This window comes from Trachurus japonicus, chromosome 5 (genome assembly GCF_045865225.1).
Source record: "Trachurus japonicus isolate A0001 chromosome 5, Traja_1.0".
In the NCBI taxonomy this organism is placed as follows: domain Eukaryota; kingdom Metazoa; phylum Chordata; class Actinopteri; order Carangiformes; family Carangidae; genus Trachurus; species Trachurus japonicus.
In genome coordinates, this window is record NC_140911.1 from 18,578,722 (window position 1) to 18,600,222 (window position 21,501).

The following is a 21,501-nucleotide window of genomic DNA, read 5'->3' on the forward strand; positions in this document are numbered from 1 at the left end:
TGTGTGTGCAATGTATGTCTGTTTACTTACATATAAATGCACAGACATTTACTTACATAGCTACATATTAATTTATACAGTAGTTTTGTGTGCTATTCAAACATTGTCCTTTTTATGTTTTCTCATCTAAAGTATCATGGCTGCTATAGCAGGCCAGCTAGGATTCCTGAGGACCTTGCCCGACAAATGATCCTGCTGCACACAGGGAGAAGAGAGAAGTTTGTGTGTTTACATATGCGTGGACAGTGTTATGGTCCCCGGACCTACTGAATGTTCTCTGTTTGTCCTCCATAGTCAAACAGACAGACGGACACTCAATCAATGGATTTTGAGATTTTTGATACCTGATTGATTGTTTTGTGATCAAATGTGAATAAAAAGTGACAAATGAACATGTCAAAAATGAAATCACTCTTTTGTTGACCAAAATAGAATGAAAATCATCATCTTTAACCAAAATTAAAGACATTTATTGCAAAAACGCATTGATTCTAATTGGGGTCATTTTTGACCCCACTCATGGAAGAGTGTAGGTATTGGTAGCTCATGCATCCAAGGGTTAAGTGTGTAGTTATGTTCTTTGTGAATGTTTTTTTGAATCAGCCTCTACGCAGATTGTAGAAGTCTCTCTCTCTATCTTTAGTCTCAGTGATTTGCTTTAGGTTCTTAAACACAACTAAGGTGTTATGCTTAGTTTACAAAAGTGTAAAAATCACAAACAAAAAAACAAAACAAGTTCAGAAATTGGTCTTATTTTCTGCCTCTTAACACCAGGAGGAAACATTATGGTCACAGCACTAAGAAACCACTGTAAAATAATCCAGATTATTGCAAACAAATGCAAACCTCAAGGTCAGTTGAGATGTGAGAGTCATGAGCTCACTATCACTCTGAGAAACAAAATATACAGTGAACTGATTACAGGTACAACAGATAAACAGTGAACTGGACCTTCATGCAACACGAAACATCATAACACCATAAATCAAGTGTTTTTCCTTTTGATATTTTATGATGACCTAATAATTTTTATCTGTCTCCGCCCCCAGCCCTCGTTGGTCCGTCTAGGAAAAGGATAAAGGTGAATAATCAATGATTATTGGCACTTTAACTGCATGACTGAATAAAAACATGATCACAAAAAGAGGTTGTGCTTCAACACAAAGTAAATCAGAGTGAATGAATCAAAAAGTTTGCAAAAAAACCTTGCAATGGTAGCACATCTTACAGTAATTAGTAAATGTGAAGACAAAATAATCACTTTTCATGTAATTTATTCTGGCTCACATCATGCAAAAACACACTGACGCATTTCGGCTATGCATCAGAGCGTATTCTCTGATAAAGGATGTAGCTCATCAGAGCGTACAAACATAATACCATGAATACCCTATATTTATTTACAGCACTGTAGGCTACATATAATTTTCCTCACCTAAGTATTTATCGGAGGATCTATTTCAATCGGACAATTACTGATGAGTGGAACAGGCTTTTTACGGAAGTTGATAACTAACTCTTTGGTTTTAGTAACATTTAGGATTAAATGGTTATCATCAAACCATTTTACAAATTTGTCCACTTACCCCTCTTCTCTCTTTGTAATAGGGCCGACCATGGCTGAATCATCAGTATATTTTTGTAGAAAGAATAATGTAACAAAACCAATGTGGACCTAATATTTATTGAGATGAAAATTATTTAAAGTCTCAGCTCTTCCAGTCTTGGTCACTTATAATCACATTTACTCATGTGGGAGCCAATTCTATCAAAAGCAACACACAAGTTAAGCGTCAATGCAACAAGAAGCCTTGGTGTAAGTATTAAATACATCTATTATTATATGACTGCAAGGAGAAAGTGAACCCAGAGTTCAAAGTAAAAGCTACTTAGACATGTTAGAGCTATATATGGTGAGGTCTGAGCTCAACGATCCATGTCATCATGACACTGATGGATGTATGCAGGTATGTTTCTAACATCATCATCATCATCATCATCTCTGCAGGGGAAAAAGCTGTACTTCAACTCAAAGTATTGATCTTGATGAAACTGCTCCACCTGCTGGCACAGAGGAGGAACAGGTGCAGAGGCTGTTTACATAGCGCGTCTCCAGCTCCGTAAAGTATCCGCCGACTGCTTCTTTTTGAAGTCATCATAAGCTAAAATGTTAATCAAACCTATTAAGACAAGTAGCCTACTTCTATATTTTAACAAGCACAGATTAGCCTACTCTGAAGTAGGCTGTGTATTTCAGACCCTTACCGTTCGTTGACCATTTTAACCCTCACCGGTCTGTTGTCACAGGGCAGGCCTACATTATTATGCTAAGACCATTGCTTTCATGAGGTGCATATAGCCTAACTGTTAAACCAATGGCTCCTTTGATCACAGTCTGTAGCCTCCAGCTCTCTATTTTGCTGTAGCCTTATACAAAATGTTGTTTATTCCTCTTCTTGATTCTTGAGGGTGTCTGACAACCACAAGGTGCTTATTATTATTTATTTGGGTATTATTTACCGACTTAGTTTATTTATTGCTCGGTTCATGTTACTTTGTCTTTGTATGTATGAATGTGTTTGTATATGTTTTTATATGTAGGCTACATGACTATAAAGATTAGTAATCATATGTTAGAATAAATCTATATGTATATAAATATAAATATAAGAATATAGAATAAATCCAGTTAAATAACTCATAAATTAACTTACTGTATAGATTATAATGACTAGACAAGATAAATTCAAGTAATAATGACTAGATAACTTGATAGATAATTTATGAACAAGGGGTGGGAGTAAATAAGTTTTACTTCTTCCCACTCCTTTTCGGATATGAAACAAACAAACAAAACAAAAAAATCAAATTACTTTTATTTTCAATTATTTATTTATTTATTTTTTATTATATATATATATTTTTTGTTCATATGTTGTTTTTGCAAAGTTTTTATATGTTATGTCTGTCCATTTCTGTATTATGTTTTATTTCTTTTAACATGTCCGAAATAAACTTAAACTAACTAACTAACTAAATTATATTACACAATGTAGCCTACCGGTATATGGTTTCCAACCGCTGAACTTTGTGAATAAATGAATGAATAATAACAACAGGGGGGGTCACGTCGTGGCTCGACGGATGTGACGAGGCTGTGACGAGGGGGGGTCGTTGCTGTGGAGACCGGAGACCAACACACCGGCTGCTGCTCCAGCCTGCAGAAGTCTGACAGGTCTCCAGATGTTTTTCTCTCCGTTTCCACTGGTGAGTTTAAAGATTGGTTTAATAATACAATATGTTAACGTGTCTAACACCGTCTAGCGTGCAAACATGACCGTTTATTGCGTTAAAAGCTTTTTAACATTTCAACATGAGTTCCATAATGTGGAAGAAAACCATAGTTCTCCTGTTCTGTCCTGTTGGTGCTACAGGGTCTTAGACCATCTTGTCTTCAACATTTTTCAGGTCAAGGGCCCCAAAACTGACGGAGAGATGGAGCAGGGACTCCTACTATATATATATTAAAAAAAAGTGTATTAAATTAAACGGGGTCCAGTAGGCTACCCCGTGTACACATAGCATAATGTCTGTCAGCTGCATGATAATCATCCAGACAAGCTATTCAAACATAACATAAATGTGGAAACTAAAATATATAAAACATTGTCTTATCAACCAAAAATTCCATGACCCCCCTGCAGCACCTACACGGACCCCCTGTTGAAGAACTCTGACTTTTAATGTTCAGATCAATCTAACATAACATAATAGAACTAAACAAAAATAAAAAATTAAGACAGACTAGTCTTAATCTGAAAATATTTAACACCGTCTGCAGGCTAGCCAAGGTCATCTGGCCCTTATTCCATCAAAGCAGATAAAGGAGACTAAGGAAAACCCAGGCTTATTCTTTCTAACTAATATAGGCTACTGTAAGTCAGAGACCTACTTGCTGTCCCTGCTCAGGAACCATCGTAACTTATATTTGAACTAGCCTGTTAAGCTTATAACCTTACTATATGTCAGTGGTCAGACTTCAACTTTTCCAACTAAGTTTCCACCTAAAAAAGCTTTAATTGAAATGGTGAAATTCTGTTTTTCATCATCAGACATTACCACCAGCAGAGTGACCTTACGAGGAGGAAAGGGGGGGGCCATGCCGAAGAAAGCCAAGAAAGGTGGAGGAGGTAAGGGTGGTGGGAGGATGGAGAGGCTGGAGTTCCTGCAGCAGAGAGCTCAGGCTGAGGAGGAGATGGCCAAGAAGAGAGAGGAGACACTCGCCCAGTTTCTGAAGGTAACTCATTAATCTCAGTCAAGATAGACAGCAGACATAATGATAGATGTGATGGATAGAGGTGTAAGGAGAAGAGAAACGATACAAATAGATACATTACGCTGCAAAAAACAAAACAAAAAAACAAGTCCCGTCTTCTTTCCGACGTTTCCAAAACAAATCTACACGCGCCGGCCAGACAAACGTCTTCATGACAGTGGGAAATGCAGTCTTCATTCCGCCGCTTTCGTCCACAGGGGGGCCGCCAAAATCAACACTAAATGAAAAGTCTGTACAGGGGCTTTACTGTAACAAGCAGCCGAACAAAATGTGAAATGAATTGAACACTTGACTGTTCTCTATGTGAATCAGGACAAGTTGGAGAAGGAGGAGAAGAACACTGCAGAGAACCTGCGGAAGCTCAATGAAGGCTGGAGAGCAATTCTCCGTCAGACTCGAGACCCTGAGCTTCGCCAGGAAATCGCCACCTCTGGTCAGACATTTGAGAGGCAGCTGGAGAACATGGACAGCATCATCAAGGTGAGCAACTTGCTGCAAGATCCAACCTGTTCTTCATGCTGGAAATAACCTCTCGGCTCTCAGCAAACAACAACTCACTGTTTGTTTGGTTTTGTTGCTGTGCAGGACCTGCTGCGTGACCTGCAGGAGAAGGAGCGGCAGTCGGCTTGTGAGCGGCGGGTTCACCTGCAGCATTTGGAGCGTCTGTGGGCTCTGCACGAAAGTCATATGACGTTTGTGCAGCAGCACTGTGAGCACGGCATGCAGCAGCTCAGCTCCAGGTTCAACTCCGAGGGGTGAGTCAGAGGACCTGCAGCATCCCCTGAACACAGATGATTTACTCATGATTTAGCTTTTGCTACATGCGTTTTATAGTGAAGGCTCCTGCCACACCTGAAAAAAGGAAATTTCCATCACAGGATATGTACCATCGCTTGAAATATGCATTCAGTCTCATTAAGCTTCAAGAAAGACTGTGGATCTGCATCACACCATGAGCCCAACTTAAAGCAGAAGTAAGCGATATTTTTGTGTTAATATAAGTCTTAAATAGTTCTATCTTCCGACAGCAATCACTTACATAGAGTGTTTGGACTGAAACACGGGTCTGTCAGTCACTCTGCTCTGCTCTGAGCCCAGGAGAAAACTTTTCTTGTATCCTACAAGTTTTATCCAATGAGGAGAGAGAACGGCATAAAGGGGCAGTCCTCTCTGTGTGTGCAGCCAAGGGATGTGCCCGAATGTGGTGACGTAGGGACGAGGACCAATAGATCCATGACGAGGGCGGGGGCTGCTAACTCCGTCGGCTGACAAGAAGTTATGGTGCGTTCAAGGCAGCCCGTAACTCGTGTTTTTCCGACCTGTGAAGTCGTACCAGTTCGATCTGGTACGAGTTCACGGGTCAGAAGTTACGAGTGGCCGTTATAGTGACTTTCACAGGTAAAACAGGTCGGAGAAACGCGAGTTGCGGGTTGCCTGGAACGCTACAAAGTCGTAAGTCGTGACTTGAAGCCATAACTTACGGTTTCAAAAGCCTGCCTGGAACGCAGCATTAGCCAAAACCACCGGATCGCTTACTTCTGCTTTAAAACCAGCGCAAAGTAGCATCAAAAAACACAAATCATAATACGTAAGTGTTTTTGCTTTCATTTCAGACCGCTGCAGCTGTCATTTTCTAAATTTGCTGGGATTGTCTCTAAATGAGTTGTGGTCAAGCATACTGTCGGCACGGTGCTGTCTGAGGCAGCTGAGAACTTTGTTGGTCTGACACTAGCAAAGGCACTTGTGCTCTGTGTAAAATAGGGCTCAGTGACAACAAAGCGGCACAGAATGACTATAAAGACACAAAACAATGACAAAAAGCCACAAATTTCTTACTAAAAATCTAAAAAAAGAGAGAGACCCAAACCACAACTACATACAGTAACAAAGGGGAAGTAGGGTTTATGTTGTTGGTTTTGTACAGGTGACGGTGACACCAAATCCATATTATCCACTGCTGCTTTCTGATCAGAATCTGTGAGCAAACTGTGTGTGTTTCAGGAAGCAGATGTCAGCACGCTCTCAGCAGCGGCGAACTGACCTGGAAGGTGCAACGTTCACCTTGGAGCGGCAACACAAAGAAGTGATGGCTGAAATCAACAGTCTCTATAGTGCCAGCATTGCAGCATACAAGGGCGCTCTAGAAGACAGGGTATCTCACAGAACCAGTTCTCAGCCTCTCTATGTAAGGTAAATGACTGAGTCTCTGATTCGTGTGTCCTGTCTCTTCCTCTCACTGTCTGGATTCAGGATGGCAACGGATTGCTGGAGGAGAAGGAGGAGACTCACAAAAAACAAGAAGAGGTGGAAAACCTGGTTGCCACAGAACAGCATTACTTTCAGACAACAACTGAAAAAATGAAGGAGGTTAAAGAGCTGCAGGTCAGTGCAGAAGCAGAATGTATATCTGTATTGTTATGTTATTATGTCCATATACTGTAGTTCTGCAGGAATGAGGTGGTCTGATGTTAAAACCAGCTGTTTTCATGGTTTATTTTGTGACATAAAATACATCAATAGATAGTCCAGTCCTGATTATTTAAACTGTTATGTAGGTTAAAAAAGGCTTGTGGCTAATGAGACTACAGAGGTTGTCATTAACTCTGTCAGAGCAAATATTTCTGTAGAAGAGCTCAGAGCTGAATCAAACTAGAAGCTAAAGTTTAGTTGAAATGACACTGAAGTCATGTGACTGTGATCTTTACTTTGGCTAATTGCATTTGGGCTGTTTCACTGAGATGATCCTGCTTAACAAATCCTGTTCTCAGGATCATGAACTGACAATGGAAGACAATGGAAAAATCCCACTGGCTTTCAGTGGAGGGAACCAGGCTGATGCTAATTTAAGGGTTGGACTACAACAACACATCATCCTTTCAGCACTCTCCTACATTTTTGACTTCAAAACTTGTAAAACACTGAAATTAAGATTAAGCCCATCAGCCTCCTCATAAACAGAGTAAAGTGTTTGTTCATATACACATAGAAACAGCTTCTGGTTGCTGTGTGTGCACTGATGTGGCTAGTTGATAATGTCACACCATCTGTTCTCTTCTGGTTGATCTTCACTGTGAAGCTGTGAAGAGTTTAGTCCCTCTGGACTGTCTTGATCATCTGGACAATGAAATGTTCTGTTGGCTGTACCAGTCAACACAGTTTTAACTCAAGTTGTGACACAGGATCTGTATTTTTTTGTCTCTTTGTGACTTTGCTCCGTCAGGACTCAGTCATGCAGATGAGGGAGAAGTTGAACTCCAGTCAGACGGACCACGATGCAGAAGAACGACACCTGACAGCCACCAGCAGCGAGGTGAATAAAAAGACCGACCAGCTTCGCCAGCGGTTGAGTGAGGGTCGCTCTACGGCCAGGAAGCAGCTCACCCAGATCACCGTACAGAGCAGCAGCGCCATCAGGAAACTGCAGGCAGTGATCGCTAAGGTGAAATCTGTCACTGAGTGTCTGCTGTCAAAGCTACAACCATGTGGTGCATCTGTTCTCACTCTGTGCTCTGCTGCTGCTTCAGGGGGAGAGGATTTTACGTGTCGCTGAAATGTGTCAGAAGCTAGAGAGGAAGCACGAAAAGGTCCTGATATCATCATCACTATCATCATCACAGATTCACAGATCTGTGAATGAGAAAGAGGAACCTGCAAAGGTAGGCTGCCACAGACAGATGGACAGACAGACCAGGGTCGGCCCCTGGCATAAACACTCTATGTGGTTGTTTAGGGCCACAGCCGTTAGGTGGGGGGCCACATGATCAGAAAGGTACTGGGGTTCATTCAAGTCATGCACGCTATGAGCTTTATATGTAATGTGAAGTCAATATTCAGCTTCTTTTATCTCACATTTGAGACATTTCGTGAAAATAGAACGGCAGAACATTTGTGCTCAAAAAGCAATCTTACAAAATTTCATTTTAGACTTGTTTTCTACACTTAGGCTATATATTAGCTACTGTATTCATATCCTATTTCAAGCACCAAAAACAGTTCATTCTCATGACTGAAGGTGTGTTTTCACAAGAGATTTGAAATTTTTCAAAAAGCAGACCTCAAATTTCCAGCATTTGGCCTAAATTATTTCTTTATACAGTGTTAGGGCAAACTGGCCTCAGTGTGCTTACTAATAATACTAATAATATTTAGACATAAAACACTTGAGTATTGTTACATCTGCAAGTATCTTGAAAAGATGAATTTAAGAAAATATGTAAAAGTTGAGAAAATGGCCTCAAACCTCAGAGGGCATAAACACGTCTGTATTCAGTTTTAACCAGATTTGGTGTTTGCGCTTCGAGTGCAGGGCCACAAACAAAAATCTTGTTTAGGGGGCCACCAAAATGCTAGGGCCGGCCCTGAGACAGACTGACAGACAGACTCCACTGAGCTCTCTGTCTCTCTTTGCAGGAGTCGTCTGAGTTTCCAGAGCTGCAGCAGTTGATGCGACGCATGAACACGGCTGTGCTGCTTCGAGACGCCCTGAAGAGGCAGAGAGGAGACCTGAGCCGACAGAACCAGCAGCTGAGGCTTCAACTCCGTCATCAGGTGGACGACATGAGCGTCAGCGACCAAGCCCTCGACGCCCATCATGCACTGCTCACTGTGTCCAGGGCCCCGACCACGACGGCCCCACCGGACGCCAACAGGCGCCACGATGTCATCAGGGTTGTGCAAACTGTCAAACATACAGTTTCTCAGAAAAAACCCTGAGTCGCCTATTAAACACAACACTCAGACATCAACCAGAGAACTCTGCCTTCCTGATGATTGGCTTTTTTTGATAAATAGTTTTAAAAGCTCTGGATGAAAAATTTATACTTTTTCATTTGACTACTAATGTGTGGCAATAATTTACCGTAAATTACTTATGATTACATTCATTGTAAAACTCTTATTCTACCTGATGAAGTTAGAATTAGGTTAGATTGACTCATAACTAGTCCAAAGTTTGCACCAAAACCTCTAAAATGAATCAACTTTCATCATTTTACTGGATAATTGGCTGAAATATAATGTCTGATTTTCAAACGTGGTTAATATCGATGATGATTTACTCCAGAAAAGTAGCCAGCCTCCAGTCCAAACAGTGACTCTATACAGATGCTGTATAACAAAGATGACAGCACCACCAATTATGTGAAATGTTAAACACTTCCTACAGTAAGTGGACATGGTTGTGAGTCAACTTTTTAATTAATTAATGAATTACTGGTTTCCCCTTTAAGTCCCTCTAAACATCTGCAGCTGGACAGTGGCGTCTGCAGTAGTGAAACTAGACCAGGATCTGAAACAGAAAGTTATTGTTGTGAGATATCATGAGACCTTGCTGCTGAAGTCAAATAAAGTTGATTTTCCTCTCATCTGTGTGTCTGAAAAATGTAATTTTACTATCAAAATATTTTGAGGATCAGTTGTTTTTTAACATGAATATTTCAGCTTCCTTAAAGCAGAAGTAAGCGATCCGGTCGTTTTGGCTAATGCTGCGTTCCAGGCAGGCTTTTGAAACCGTAAATTACAGCTTCAAGTCACAACTTACGATTGCAGGCAACCCACTCCTGTTTTTCCGACCTATTTTACCTGTGAAAGTCACTATAACGGCCACTCGTAACTTCCGACCCGTGAAGTCGTACCAGATCGAACTGGTACGACTTCACAGGTCGGAAAAACACGAGTTACGAGTTGCCTTGAATGCACCATAACGTCTTGTCAGCCGATGGAGTTAGCAGCCCCCGCCCTCGTCATGGATCTATTGGTCCTCGTCCCTACGTCACCACATTCACGGCGTCCCTTGGCTGCACACACAGAGAGGACTGCCCCTTTATACCGTTCTCTCTCCTCATTGGATAAAAACTGTAGGATACGATAAATGATTTCTCCTCGGCTCAGAGCAGAGCAGAGTGACTGACAGACCCGTGTTTCGGTCCAAACACTCTATGTAAGTGATTGCTGTCGGAAGATATAACTATTTAAGACTTATATTAACACAAACATATCACTTACTTCTGCTTTAACACCTTCTTCCTGTTTTGATCTTGTTCTGTCTTCATTTCCCACCACACAGTAAGATATGATCAGTGTCACAGTCCCAGAGGAACATGAGGGCACTGAGCTCAGAGTCTGTGACAGTGATTCACCCTGAGTGACGGATGAATCTCAGGCCGTACCTGTCGCGGCTGTCAGATCATCATGGTGATGTCATGGAAACAGCAGCTCTTCTGTCTCTGCAGTTCATCCTGCAGGTTCAGCCCCGAGGTCCGAGCACAACACTTCAGTCTGACGTGTCCTTTGTCCTGCCAGTCTTTGTCCATCCAACACTGTCAGCAACAACATATCATCATGACACTGATGGATATAACAGATGCTGGGATGCTTCAGAGTTGAGTTTCCAACACAGATTTCATGTCAAAAAGACCTGGGGTGAAAACCTGGAAGTGGGTCAGTCAGAATACTGATCCAGTCCTTCCTGTCAGGATCAGTTATCATTATTATTATATTATTATTATTATCATCACACCCTGATGTTGTTCCATCTCTCTCTCCTACAGTAGATATCATTTTCAGACGTTTTCATTTATGATCTCACTCATAGGACAGACTGGAATCAAATACGTTCCTGTTCTTGGAATATTCACAAAAAGTTCAGCTTATATAAAACAAGCCAGCATGCAATTGAACTAAACACGCTAACACATTATTCACTAGTTCAAAACAAGTTGGAAAGAAACATTCATCTAAGCTTAATAAAAGTGACTCATACATTCAAAGGAAAATGTTCCTAATAGTGTTCAGGTATAAATCATCCAACCTGCGGCATGTGATGTGATTTCAGGCTGCGTTCACAGCATTATTCACTCATCATAATTCATTTCATTTTCATTTTTTTGATTTATTTCATTCATGGTTCTCACATAGTTGCACATATACATTGTGTACACATTTTCACCATGAACGAAAAGGAGCAGGATGAAGAAAAAACTTATAATACCAGTATTATTCTCTTTTTCAAAATATTAAAGATGATGAAACACAGTAACGACAAGAAAACAAACAAACAAAATAACGGTAAACACCACTCGTCTATCTATCTTTTTCTTTTTTTCCCTTCTTTTTCTCTTTCTCCTTCTTCTTTTTTGTAGATACTTATCTTTTCTTTTTTAAACATTTTCTTAAACTGAGACATACTTGTACAACTTTTCAATTCCTTGCTTTGTGAATGCCATAGTTTTACACCTGCAACAGAAATACACATTTGTTTTAAGCTTAGCCTTGCAAATGTATGTTTACAATCAAGCTTCAGTCTGTTGTCCCCTTCCTCCAGTTTAAACAAGCTTTGTAAATGTTCTGGTAATGATCTGTTCTTTGCTTTAAACATTATTTTTAGGGTCTGTAATTCTATTATATCAGCCATTTTCAACAAACCTGCAGAAATAAAAAATCTATTTGAGGGATCTCTATTACCTGCCTTGTGGATTACTCTTACTGCTCTTTTTTTGTAGCAGAATCAGAGGAGTGATCTTACTTACATAAGTATCATCACAATCATCATAGATGTTTTAAGTCGAGAATATCAGGTGAAGATATTCATTTCAAACCATGTGACTCATAGTAACGTGAGCTGCGTAAATGGAGTGACGTTACACTGAGTGCAAATGCCCCTCTCTGTTCTCAGTGTGAGGAGCCACACCATGACACCTGCAGGAGGAGGGCACAGCAAGCTAAGATGAACACAGTCATTGGAAATATAACAGGTGAGTCTCCACATGTTATATGCTGCTGACCATCCTTTCATTATACTGCGCTCATACCATACTCATGTAGCTGTGATCACATGTGAACTACTGTGTGCCTCTTGCAGTGGCTCTGCAGCTCGTCATTCACATTGGTGAGCAGCATTTTCTAAAATCAGGGATGGGAGCTCATGTTCAGACCTGAAGCACTGTGGACTAATGTAGTTTGTTGTCTCCCCTCGATCCAGCAACTGCAACCAAACTAGTTTGTTATTTTACCAACTGGTCCCAGTACAGAACTGGTGTTGGGAGATTCCTGCCTGAAAACGTGGATCCCTTGTTGTGTACTCACCTGGTTTACGCCTTCGCTGTCATCAACCACGACAATGAGATCACGGAGTATGAGTGGGATGAGAAAAGCCTCTACAGATCCTTCACTGAGCTCAAGAGCAGGTAACAAGTTGCACAAGTTTCATGACACAGTTGACACATTATGCATATTTAATTTGGTACAGTTTTTCTATTTATTCGATTCCTCGTACTTTATTTCATAACATATTGATGTACATCATTTTTTATATGATGTATAGTGTATTTTTTTTCCTTCCTTTTCTCATCTCTGTTGTATTTTACTTACAGTAACCATTATATTAAATTACATTATATGTATTTGCGCTATTGGATACTTGAATTTCCTATGGGATCAACACAGTATCTCTAAGTCTAATTGCCTCCAAGACTAACCTTAAACTGTTAAATCTATTTAGTCATGAATAATAAAGTAATAATATCTTATTACTATTGTTATTATATTTGTAATTTGTCTGACTAAATCTAAAAAAATTTAATTTGTAATAATTGAATCCACAAAAAGTCAGAAGTCAGAAAACACAAAACTCTTCTCAATAATATTCTGTGTGTGCACCTGTACAGAAACTCCAGGCTGAAGACTTTACTGTCGCTCAGAGAGAGGGAGGATGGAGCCCAGTGAGTTGATTGTGAATAATTCATCATTTTTGCTAAACAAAATAGTTATTTGGATATCTGATTATAAACTCATTATAAATGAATTTGTAAAATTCAAGATTTTATACCTGACACAACATCGGTGGCAGGTTCTCCATCATGGTGACCACTGCAGCCAGCCGCCAGACATTCATCCAGTCCACCATCAAATTCCTCAGGACTCATGGATTTGATGGTCTGGATCTGGACTGGGAGTACCTTGCTGCCGGTGGAAGTCCTGCAGAGGACACCAAAAGGTTCACACTGCTCTGCAAGGTGGGACTGAAGATTGTGTGTCTACTTTTGTCCAACTCCAGGTCAGGTCTGAGGTTTTTCATGCTGCTTCATGAGCACTGTGACGCTTTGATACCTCTGAATGACTGTGTGTTGATTTGATTGTTTTTTCTTTCTTTCATTTTCTTGTTATTTTGTTATGTAGTCTCGAAATCAGGGCTTTAAGGTGATTCTGTTGATTTCCAGGAGCTTTCAGAGGCCTATGAAGCTGAGAAAAAAGGAGGCAGTAAAACTCAACTAATTCTGTCTGCAGCTGTTGCAGCTCATCCAGATGTTGTTGAAACAGGATATGAAATCAAAGACTTGTCAAAGTAAGATTGAGATTCATGTCAACCCCACTTTGACAATGCCATTATTTTTTTTTAATAAGACCTTTGTGTTATTTTTCTCCCTCTCTCTCTCTTTCTGTGTGTGTGTATTTAGGTACCTGGACTTCATCAGTGTTAAAGCCTTTGACCTGCATGATGTTCAAGACAGAGTGACAGCTCACCACAGTCCACTCTACTCTGACAACAATGATAATTTGGTAATTACATGATCTATCTACTCCCAGCAAGGTTACAAGCTGAATTTGATGTGAGTGTTTTCGGTGAAACACTTTGAGAATTTACCTGATTACCAAGCGTACATGAACCATTATAGCATTAATTAACCATAGAGACTTTTAAACTGGGTGTGTTCTGGGGTTATAATTCATTACCAGGGACTACTGTGTTTTGTTTGAAAACAAACCTCCATTATATAACCTCATTCAATGACTCATGTTTTGGTAGAGTGATGACGGTAGACAGAGGAGACACTACAAAACTAGAAACTGAGAACCTACAGTTGGCTCATACAGTAAACCTGCAGGTCAGGCTGAAACATCACCTGTAATACTGTAAACTTGCAAGACCAGTTTTCTACAAATGTAAAAGATCTTTAAACAGAATCATCTCTGTTTCCGTCACCAACCAAGTACCAAGAAATGTATTCAGCATGTTACATAATGACCAGAAGTGTTTTACAGACCATGATGATGGCACAGAGAAGTTGTCCTTTGACCTTTTGGATGTAAAAAAAAAAAAAAGACAGATTTGAGTTCAATTGCGACATAGTTAGTTTATGAACATGTTTTGTTAGGTCAGACTGCATGATGATGGTGAAACTAGTGAGAGTGGAGGAGCCAGACAACCATGAGGGGGTTCTAGTTTTATGGTCACATTACACTACATTTAACGTTGGGGTGTGGTATATTGATGTGTTGATGAAAAGAAGGGATCACCGCCGACACGTCTTTTCTTGCATTCAAAAAGAGTTTATTACAAGAAGAAGAACAGTGTACAAAAATGCCGAATCGTGGAGTATCTCTGGTGCCAATATGAGATCTCTCTCTCTTGGCCTAAAGCTCTAACCTTATATACGTTTTCTAAAACTCCACCTTCTCCCAATATAAGGATATAACTGACCAGGATGGTCGGACAAAGACAGGATCTAAAAACAGAATCTAGCCTATGCCTTCTGACATTTAACCTCTTGACCAAGCTAACTTAAACATAGATACAGTGTCAAGTATCCCCCAAAACTATGACCCACAGAGATGGGTAGATGACAAGAAACACATTTCTCAGGGTACATTCCACACTACTACTAGACACCTAATCTAAACATCTTGCTGTAAATGTATGCATGTGCCTTTTCTCTCTTATAACATCTGAATTTATTTATATTTATTCCATTTAACTATAAACTGTTACTTATTACAAATGAAGTTCCTATCCAAATGGTGAATCCCTTAACTTTTAGGCTAAGAAAACACCATGAAAAACATAAGATAATTCAAGATATTAAAGCAAAAATGTTCAGGTGGATAATACACTACAGGGGTCAATGGTCTAACATGACCTGCAGTTGGACAGCAAACGTTCACAGCTGAGGTCCGAGTTGTGACTGATAAGAAGCTCACTGAGGTCCATCTCCTTCCTGTCCTGCAGGATCATGTCATGCAGTCCTGGATACAGAGAGGAGTCCTTGAAGAGAAGCTGTTGCTGGGTTTTCCTGCCCACTCTCGATCTTTTACATTGTTGACCTCAACGACAGGCCTGAGTGCCCCAGTCAGCGGCCCCGCCACCCCCGGGCCCTACACCCAGCAAATTGGCCTCTGGTCGTACTATGAGGTAACAGGAGAACATTTACATGTCGCTCAGAAACCTGTGTAACCACGTCATCAAATGATATGAGTTTATATCAATACTGTATGTTAGGGTAATAAACATTTGACAAATCAAGAAAATACTTTTATACTAAATGTATGAGTAAAACATTTGTTTTCATATTGTTGTGTCTGACCCACCATCTCATGGCCCCGAGACACGCGCGTCCGTTTGATGACGTATGACAGGAGAATAACTGAATCTTAACTCAATTTATTTGTAATACCAGTTAGCTGTTACAACATGTTTAGATTATCAAAAAAGTATTCAACCCAATAACATATTCAAATCAATAGTAAACAGATATCAGAGTGAACAGAGAATAGTACCAAAAGGAGAATTAAATTGCTTACAGTATACTGGATCAAACTTCGCTACCCTGACCGTCGATCAGCAGCGCACGAAGTCTGACACCGATTGTTGTTTGCTTTCTGCTTTTTCTACCACCCTGGGTGTTGGGGTGTGTGGGTGAAAAGTACACAAACTCTTTCTCCATTGGTTGTGTCCTCAAAGGACCTCTCTGCTGAACTTATCTTCCTGTTATCTGTCTCAACAGCTGTCTAGTTGCACTACCTGTTGACACTTCTCTCAAATACAGGAGGAACTACAAGTTCACAGTAGTTAAGACTTCTGACTCTCTATCACTTACCTAGTTTCTTACTGATTAGGTGTCAATAATATTTGTGTTCAGTTATATCATTTTATTATTTGTATTAGTTACATTAATTTCCTTTGATTTCTATGTATCAATACTTGTGTGTTGAGCGGCTATGTGTGTGTTCTTATCAGCAGTAAGCAGTTCCCCTTTTCCAGGTCTGTAGCAATGTTTACACAATCAGGCACATGATTATTACATATCAGCAGTGTTGGGAACGTTACTTTTAAAAAGTAATTAGTTATAGTTACTAATTACTTCTCCCAAAAAGTAACTGAGTTAGTAACTCCACTACTTCACTATAATAGTAACTAGTTACCAGGGAAAGTAACTATTGCGTTACTTTTTCTTTCTTTTTTCTTAGCTTTTTTTTCGCTCGAGTTTTCACGCGCGACCAAACGCGAGATACGCGATTTGACGCTCGTTTTGACTCGTGACCATTTTGTGTAAATTCGCGTCTTCACAAGCTCGCCCATTTTCACAACAACAACAAGCTCTCCAAGTGTATCCCATACTCATCAATATACAATCTTTACCTGTAGTGACATCAGTCATATCATTAAACTGTTTCCTAGTTTGGGGTTGACTTGCACTGCACCTGGTCTAGGTTTGGGAAAGACCTGAGGCCTGAACTACAAAGCAGGAGATTTTTTATGATTTATTATTCTCAAACATGAAATACATCAGTGAACAGTCCATTCCTGATTTTTAAGCTCTTTTCTAAGGCCTGTTGCTACAAGTGTCCAACTGAGACTACAGTGGTTGCTGTGGACGTTAAATGTCATCACAGTGGACATGAAAACAGATCTACTTACCAGCATGGTTGTGTTTATACAGGCTCTACTGTACTGACTCAGTCAGAAGAAAGGCTCTTGTAGAAGAGCTCAGAGCTCAAACCAATCAAACTACATAGTTTAGTGGTGGTGACACTGGTGTCTCTGGTGTAGGTGGTTTATAGCCCAGCATGAGCTTTTTACCTCTAATTGTACTTAGGCTTCAAATGTCATACAGTGATTGAAAGATGATCCTACTCTGCAAAACCTGTCAGGATCATAAACTAACCCAAAGACAATTGGGGAAATCTCATTGGCTTTAAGCAGAGGCAACCAAGTTAATGAAAACCTGTGTATAACAATAGGTAATCCCTGCATAAATCTTGATTCACATAAAAGGCATAGTAAATCAGATCTTATGTAATACTGAGTCATGCCACACACAAATAAATGTTTTTGTCTTTCTCATCCAGACCTGTTCTTTCCTGAGGGGCAGCTCTGTGCATTGGATTGAGAGTCAGAGTGTTCCCTATGCTGTGAAAGGCAGTCAGTGGGTGGGCTTCGACAACCAGCGCAGCTATGATGCCAAGGTAGAGTAGAGGTAGAGTCGGTTGGGGAAGAAAACTGCTTTTTGCTTGATTTAATCCCCCATTGAACAGTTTGTGATATATGTTTTTTATTGTTTCTAATTAGTTTTAAACATGTCTACCCTGACATTTTGAAAGTGGTGTGTATGCTTTCAATAAAACACCTTAATCTGGTTTTAAATAAATCTCCTCTTTAAGGTTGGACAAAGTCTGTTTGACTGGAGCAGTGCCCATGTCTGTGTTTATCCTACAGGTAGACTATCTGAGGAGTAGGCGTCTGGGGGGAGCCGCTGTGTGGACTCTGGACATGGATGACTTCTCTGGACAGTTTTGTGAACAGGGCAAATATCCACTGATATCACATTTACAACGTGCACTCAGTGAAGGTGAGTCAGCCGAACCGTAGTGCTTTTCATGCAAAAAAAAAAAGAAGAAGAAAAAAGCAGCACAAAGTACTTTACATGGTTAAAATAAATGATCATCCTGTTTAATTGGGTTCATGAGCATAAGGACATTACCAGAGGCAGCTGCTCCATTCAAAGTTTCATATTTTGTGTTTAAGACTTCATCCGACAGGCAAGCAGATCCACCGGGACAGACGTCCCTTTAATACTGGTCTTCCACCAATAAGGACCTTCCAGAGGGGGTGGGGTGGGGGGGATCTCCTCCTTGTGAGATCTGATCGTCCTCTGTTCTTTACATGTTATTAAAGCAGAAGTAAGCGATCCGATCGTTTTGGCTAATGCTGCGTTCCAGGCAGGCTTTTGAAACCGTAAATTACAGCTTCAAGTCACGACTTACGACTTTGTAGCGTTCCAGGCAACCCACTCCTGTTTTTCCGACCTGTTTTACCTGTGAAAGTCACTATAACGGCCACTCGTAACTTCTGACCTGTGAAGTCGTACCAGATCGAACTGGTACGACTTCACAGGTCGGAAAAACACGAGTTACGGGCTGCCCTGAACGCACCATAACAGTCCTCGTCCCTACATCACCACATTCAGGCGCGTCCCTTGGCTGCACTCACAGCCCTTCATGCCGTTCTCTCTCCTCATTGGATAAAAACTGTAGGATACGAGAAAAGTTTTCTCCTCGGCTCAGAGCAGAGCAGAGGGACTGACAGACCCGTGTTTCAGACCAAACACTCTATGTAAGTGATTGCTGTCAGAAGATACAACTATTTAAGACTTATATTAACACAAAAATATTGCTTACTTCTGCTTTAACTTAATTTTAGAGAATTGTAAAAAGAAAAAATTAAAAAAATTATTAAAAAAGCTTTTTTTCCAGACTGGACAACGCAGGAAACACCTCCCCCTGAACCCTGGGTCACAGCCTCTCCCTCTCCCTCTGAACCCACGCACCACACACAGGACCACTCCACCACCACCGCCCCGGACAGCGGCTGCTCCCACAACATCACTGTTGTGTATCCTGGTAGCAGATTCTGCGCACACAGAGCTGATGGACTGTATGTGAGATCAGACCGGCCAAAAACTTTGTACAGGTGTGTAAAGAGGACGACGTACGTCACCAGGTGCCACAGCCTGGGAACAGACCAGAGCAGCACCACCCAGGTTCTCCCATCAAACGTCTTAGTTATAGTCAGCTTAGCAGCCTCTCTGTTCCACCTGTCGGGTCTGTGGAGTCGTAGTCCCACATCTTTGTCTTAGAAAGGCTTTTCAAAAGTATCAATGTTCAACTTTACTGCATAAATAAACATGTTTACAGACTGGTAAAAATAAGAAAGAAAAGAAAAGTGGTTTTGTTTTCTGCAGCTAATGTATTCCTTCATGACAGCTGTATGGAGATACATTTGCATATAGCCCACTGTGAAGAGAATTAGCAGCTGAGGTGAGGAGGTGATGGCTTCGTCAGACCATGACAAAAATCAGCACCTCCAAATTGTTTGCACTCCTTTATCTTGTCTATGGTTGGGTAAAGTTGTGTGTTGGTGAAAAGGTGCAACTAAATCTGTGGCCCATACCTGGACTTTGGGGAGATCCCTGAAGAGGGACCTCCTCCTTTTTGCAGAAAGAAAACATTTCATGACAAAGTAGTTTTCCCTTTGTAAAAAACTAAGGATTGTTTATTGATATGAAAGAGTTAATGTATTTGAAATAGTCACTGGCAGCTCTTCTTGGAGTCTTTGGCTAGGATCTTGCGGTGACACATGACTCGCTCATCTGGTGTCACAGCACTGAAGTCCATCATCTTTAAATGAGTCAAGGTAGAAATCACATGTGTCCTAAAAAAAGAAACACATTAATTAGCTTCTCCATGGACATTTTGAAGATTTCCATGTAATGAATCTCCCTTGAATGTTTATTAAAGGAGCTCTATTCAAAGTCTGTACTTTCATTCTATTTAACTTTTTTTTTTTTTTTAAAAGAGAGATGAAACATTAATCATGAATCTGAATGCATGAGAAATCAAACTAATGATGTGCGACCTTCTTTCTCTGTGTCAGTAGTATTACTATGCCTTTAACATGTGTAATGCTGATCTCCATTTCAACCTAATTGTTTTCACAAACTTCAGAGATACACAATATGTAACTGCAGACTTCTACCAGCAGTATCCTCTGGAGATTTAGTCTGCTGCTCCATCAAATTTCTCTTTTGTTATCAACCAGCAGTCATCAGTTGTGTCTTTACAGCCGGACATCTTACACCCAAACAGAATGTGTGTGCAAGTAAGTTGCCTGAACTGAAATAACTCCACCTGTAGCCCTTATGGCTTTCCATTTCATTCCCATGTAGCGTGATGGAGCGTAGATGTTGCAGCTCTCTCAGCTTGTCTACCTCTGCAATCTTCGAGATGCTGTTACCATGCAAGTACAGTGAACGAAGCTCATGAAACTCACATAAAACCTGAAACACACACACATCCAATTGTTTTATCTTATTTTGTCTTTATCTTAAAATCTTAATTAGCACATTGAAATCAATCATGAAACATGAAATAATGTTAGTAGCCCAGGTGTGAAGGGATGCAGCCTCACCGGGTCTATGGTGGTGAGTATGTTGAAGGATAGGTCCAACCACATGAGTTTCATTGGCTGTACCAAGAAGTTGTTGAGAATATCCAGGAAGCCAAAAAGGTCTGGGAGCTGGTTGTTATTGAGAAGCATAGAGCAACTCACATACTTCCCAACAGAGAGTATCTTTTCAGGTTGCTGGCGATTTTTGGGTATCACTAGAAGTGCATCTGAACCACAAATAAATTCATAACAATCAGCAAATACTGGCACGATTTTATTGAGCTAAAATGACATTAATCAGCTCATTTAGGAGAGTTAATAGCTACACTTTCCTAAGACTGTACATTTGCTTACAACATCTTTAATAAGGTCTCTTTCAGGACAATGCAGTATTTGTGTTGTGTCAACAGTTATTACAACTACACTTACTTCCACTGCACAGAAAAAAGGTGGAAATATTATAAAGGGATATCAGAAAAAAATCAGAAACAGATCAGACAGTGAAAAATTGGTGGATCTTACCTGACATTTTCTTCAGAGCTTTAAAAGATAGATCCACTGGAGGACCATATATCTCCATGTCTTTATGCATTTTCTTGTTTTCTTGCATTAGCACAATGTTTGAGTGAAAACGTCACAACTTCCACAAAAATTTACTTTTAATATTGGATTTTAAGTGTTACCTAGCAACAGAAATGACCATTGGTGTCCATTGGAGGAATGACAATAGTAAAAAGAAAAGCATTAACATTTTTTTTTTTTTTTTTTTTAAATAAATGCAAAATAAAATACATATTTACTTATCTGGAAGAAACCGATTCCAAAACACCTAACCTTGATTTGGTTTAACTTTTTGCTGTTATGAGTGGATTGTTTCTTTAACAGGATTACGCTCCGTGACGTGACGCTGCAGTTGTTCATGGGAAATGTAGTTTTTTAAAGGGGA

General features: G+C 40.2%; 3 protein-coding genes across 3 annotated transcripts; 2 read left to right on the plus strand and 1 right to left on the minus strand.

Moving 5' to 3' along the window:
* Positions 1–3,175: 3,175 nt before the first annotated feature.
* Positions 3,176–9,087, plus strand: drc2 (dynein regulatory complex subunit 2). The gene is made up of 9 exons (XM_085778032.1): positions 3,176–3,267; positions 4,113–4,297; positions 4,649–4,816; positions 4,922–5,091; positions 6,338–6,488; positions 6,587–6,718; positions 7,557–7,775; positions 7,861–7,992; positions 8,747–9,087. Exons 2-9 carry the CDS (start codon positions 4,160–4,162, stop codon positions 9,047–9,049), a joined length of 1,413 nt encoding a protein of 470 aa, XP_085634158.1. The 5' UTR covers positions 3,176–3,267; positions 4,113–4,159; the 3' UTR covers positions 9,050–9,087.
* Positions 9,088–13,181: 4,094 nt separating this feature from the next.
* On the plus strand, positions 13,182–19,338 carry LOC146987438 (acidic mammalian chitinase-like). Its single transcript, XM_085776617.1, has 7 exons — positions 13,182–13,347; positions 13,552–13,676; positions 13,789–13,891; positions 15,339–15,521; positions 17,459–17,575; positions 17,826–17,958; positions 18,863–19,338. The coding sequence occupies exons 1-7, from the start codon at positions 13,192–13,194 to the stop codon at positions 19,243–19,245; spliced, it is 1,200 nt and encodes a 399-aa protein (XP_085632743.1). The 5' UTR covers positions 13,182–13,191; the 3' UTR covers positions 19,246–19,338.
* Positions 19,339–19,646: 308 nt separating this feature from the next.
* LOC146987439 (leucine-rich repeat-containing protein 51-like) lies at positions 19,647–21,264 on the minus strand. Its single transcript, XM_085776620.1, has 4 exons — positions 21,078–21,264; positions 20,577–20,782; positions 20,297–20,445; positions 19,647–19,820 (listed from the first exon to the last, which is right to left on the minus strand). The coding sequence occupies exons 1-4, from the start codon at positions 21,163–21,165 to the stop codon at positions 19,697–19,699; spliced, it is 567 nt and encodes a 188-aa protein (XP_085632746.1). The 5' UTR covers positions 21,166–21,264; the 3' UTR covers positions 19,647–19,696.
* Between the last annotated feature and the right edge of the window lie 237 nt (positions 21,265–21,501).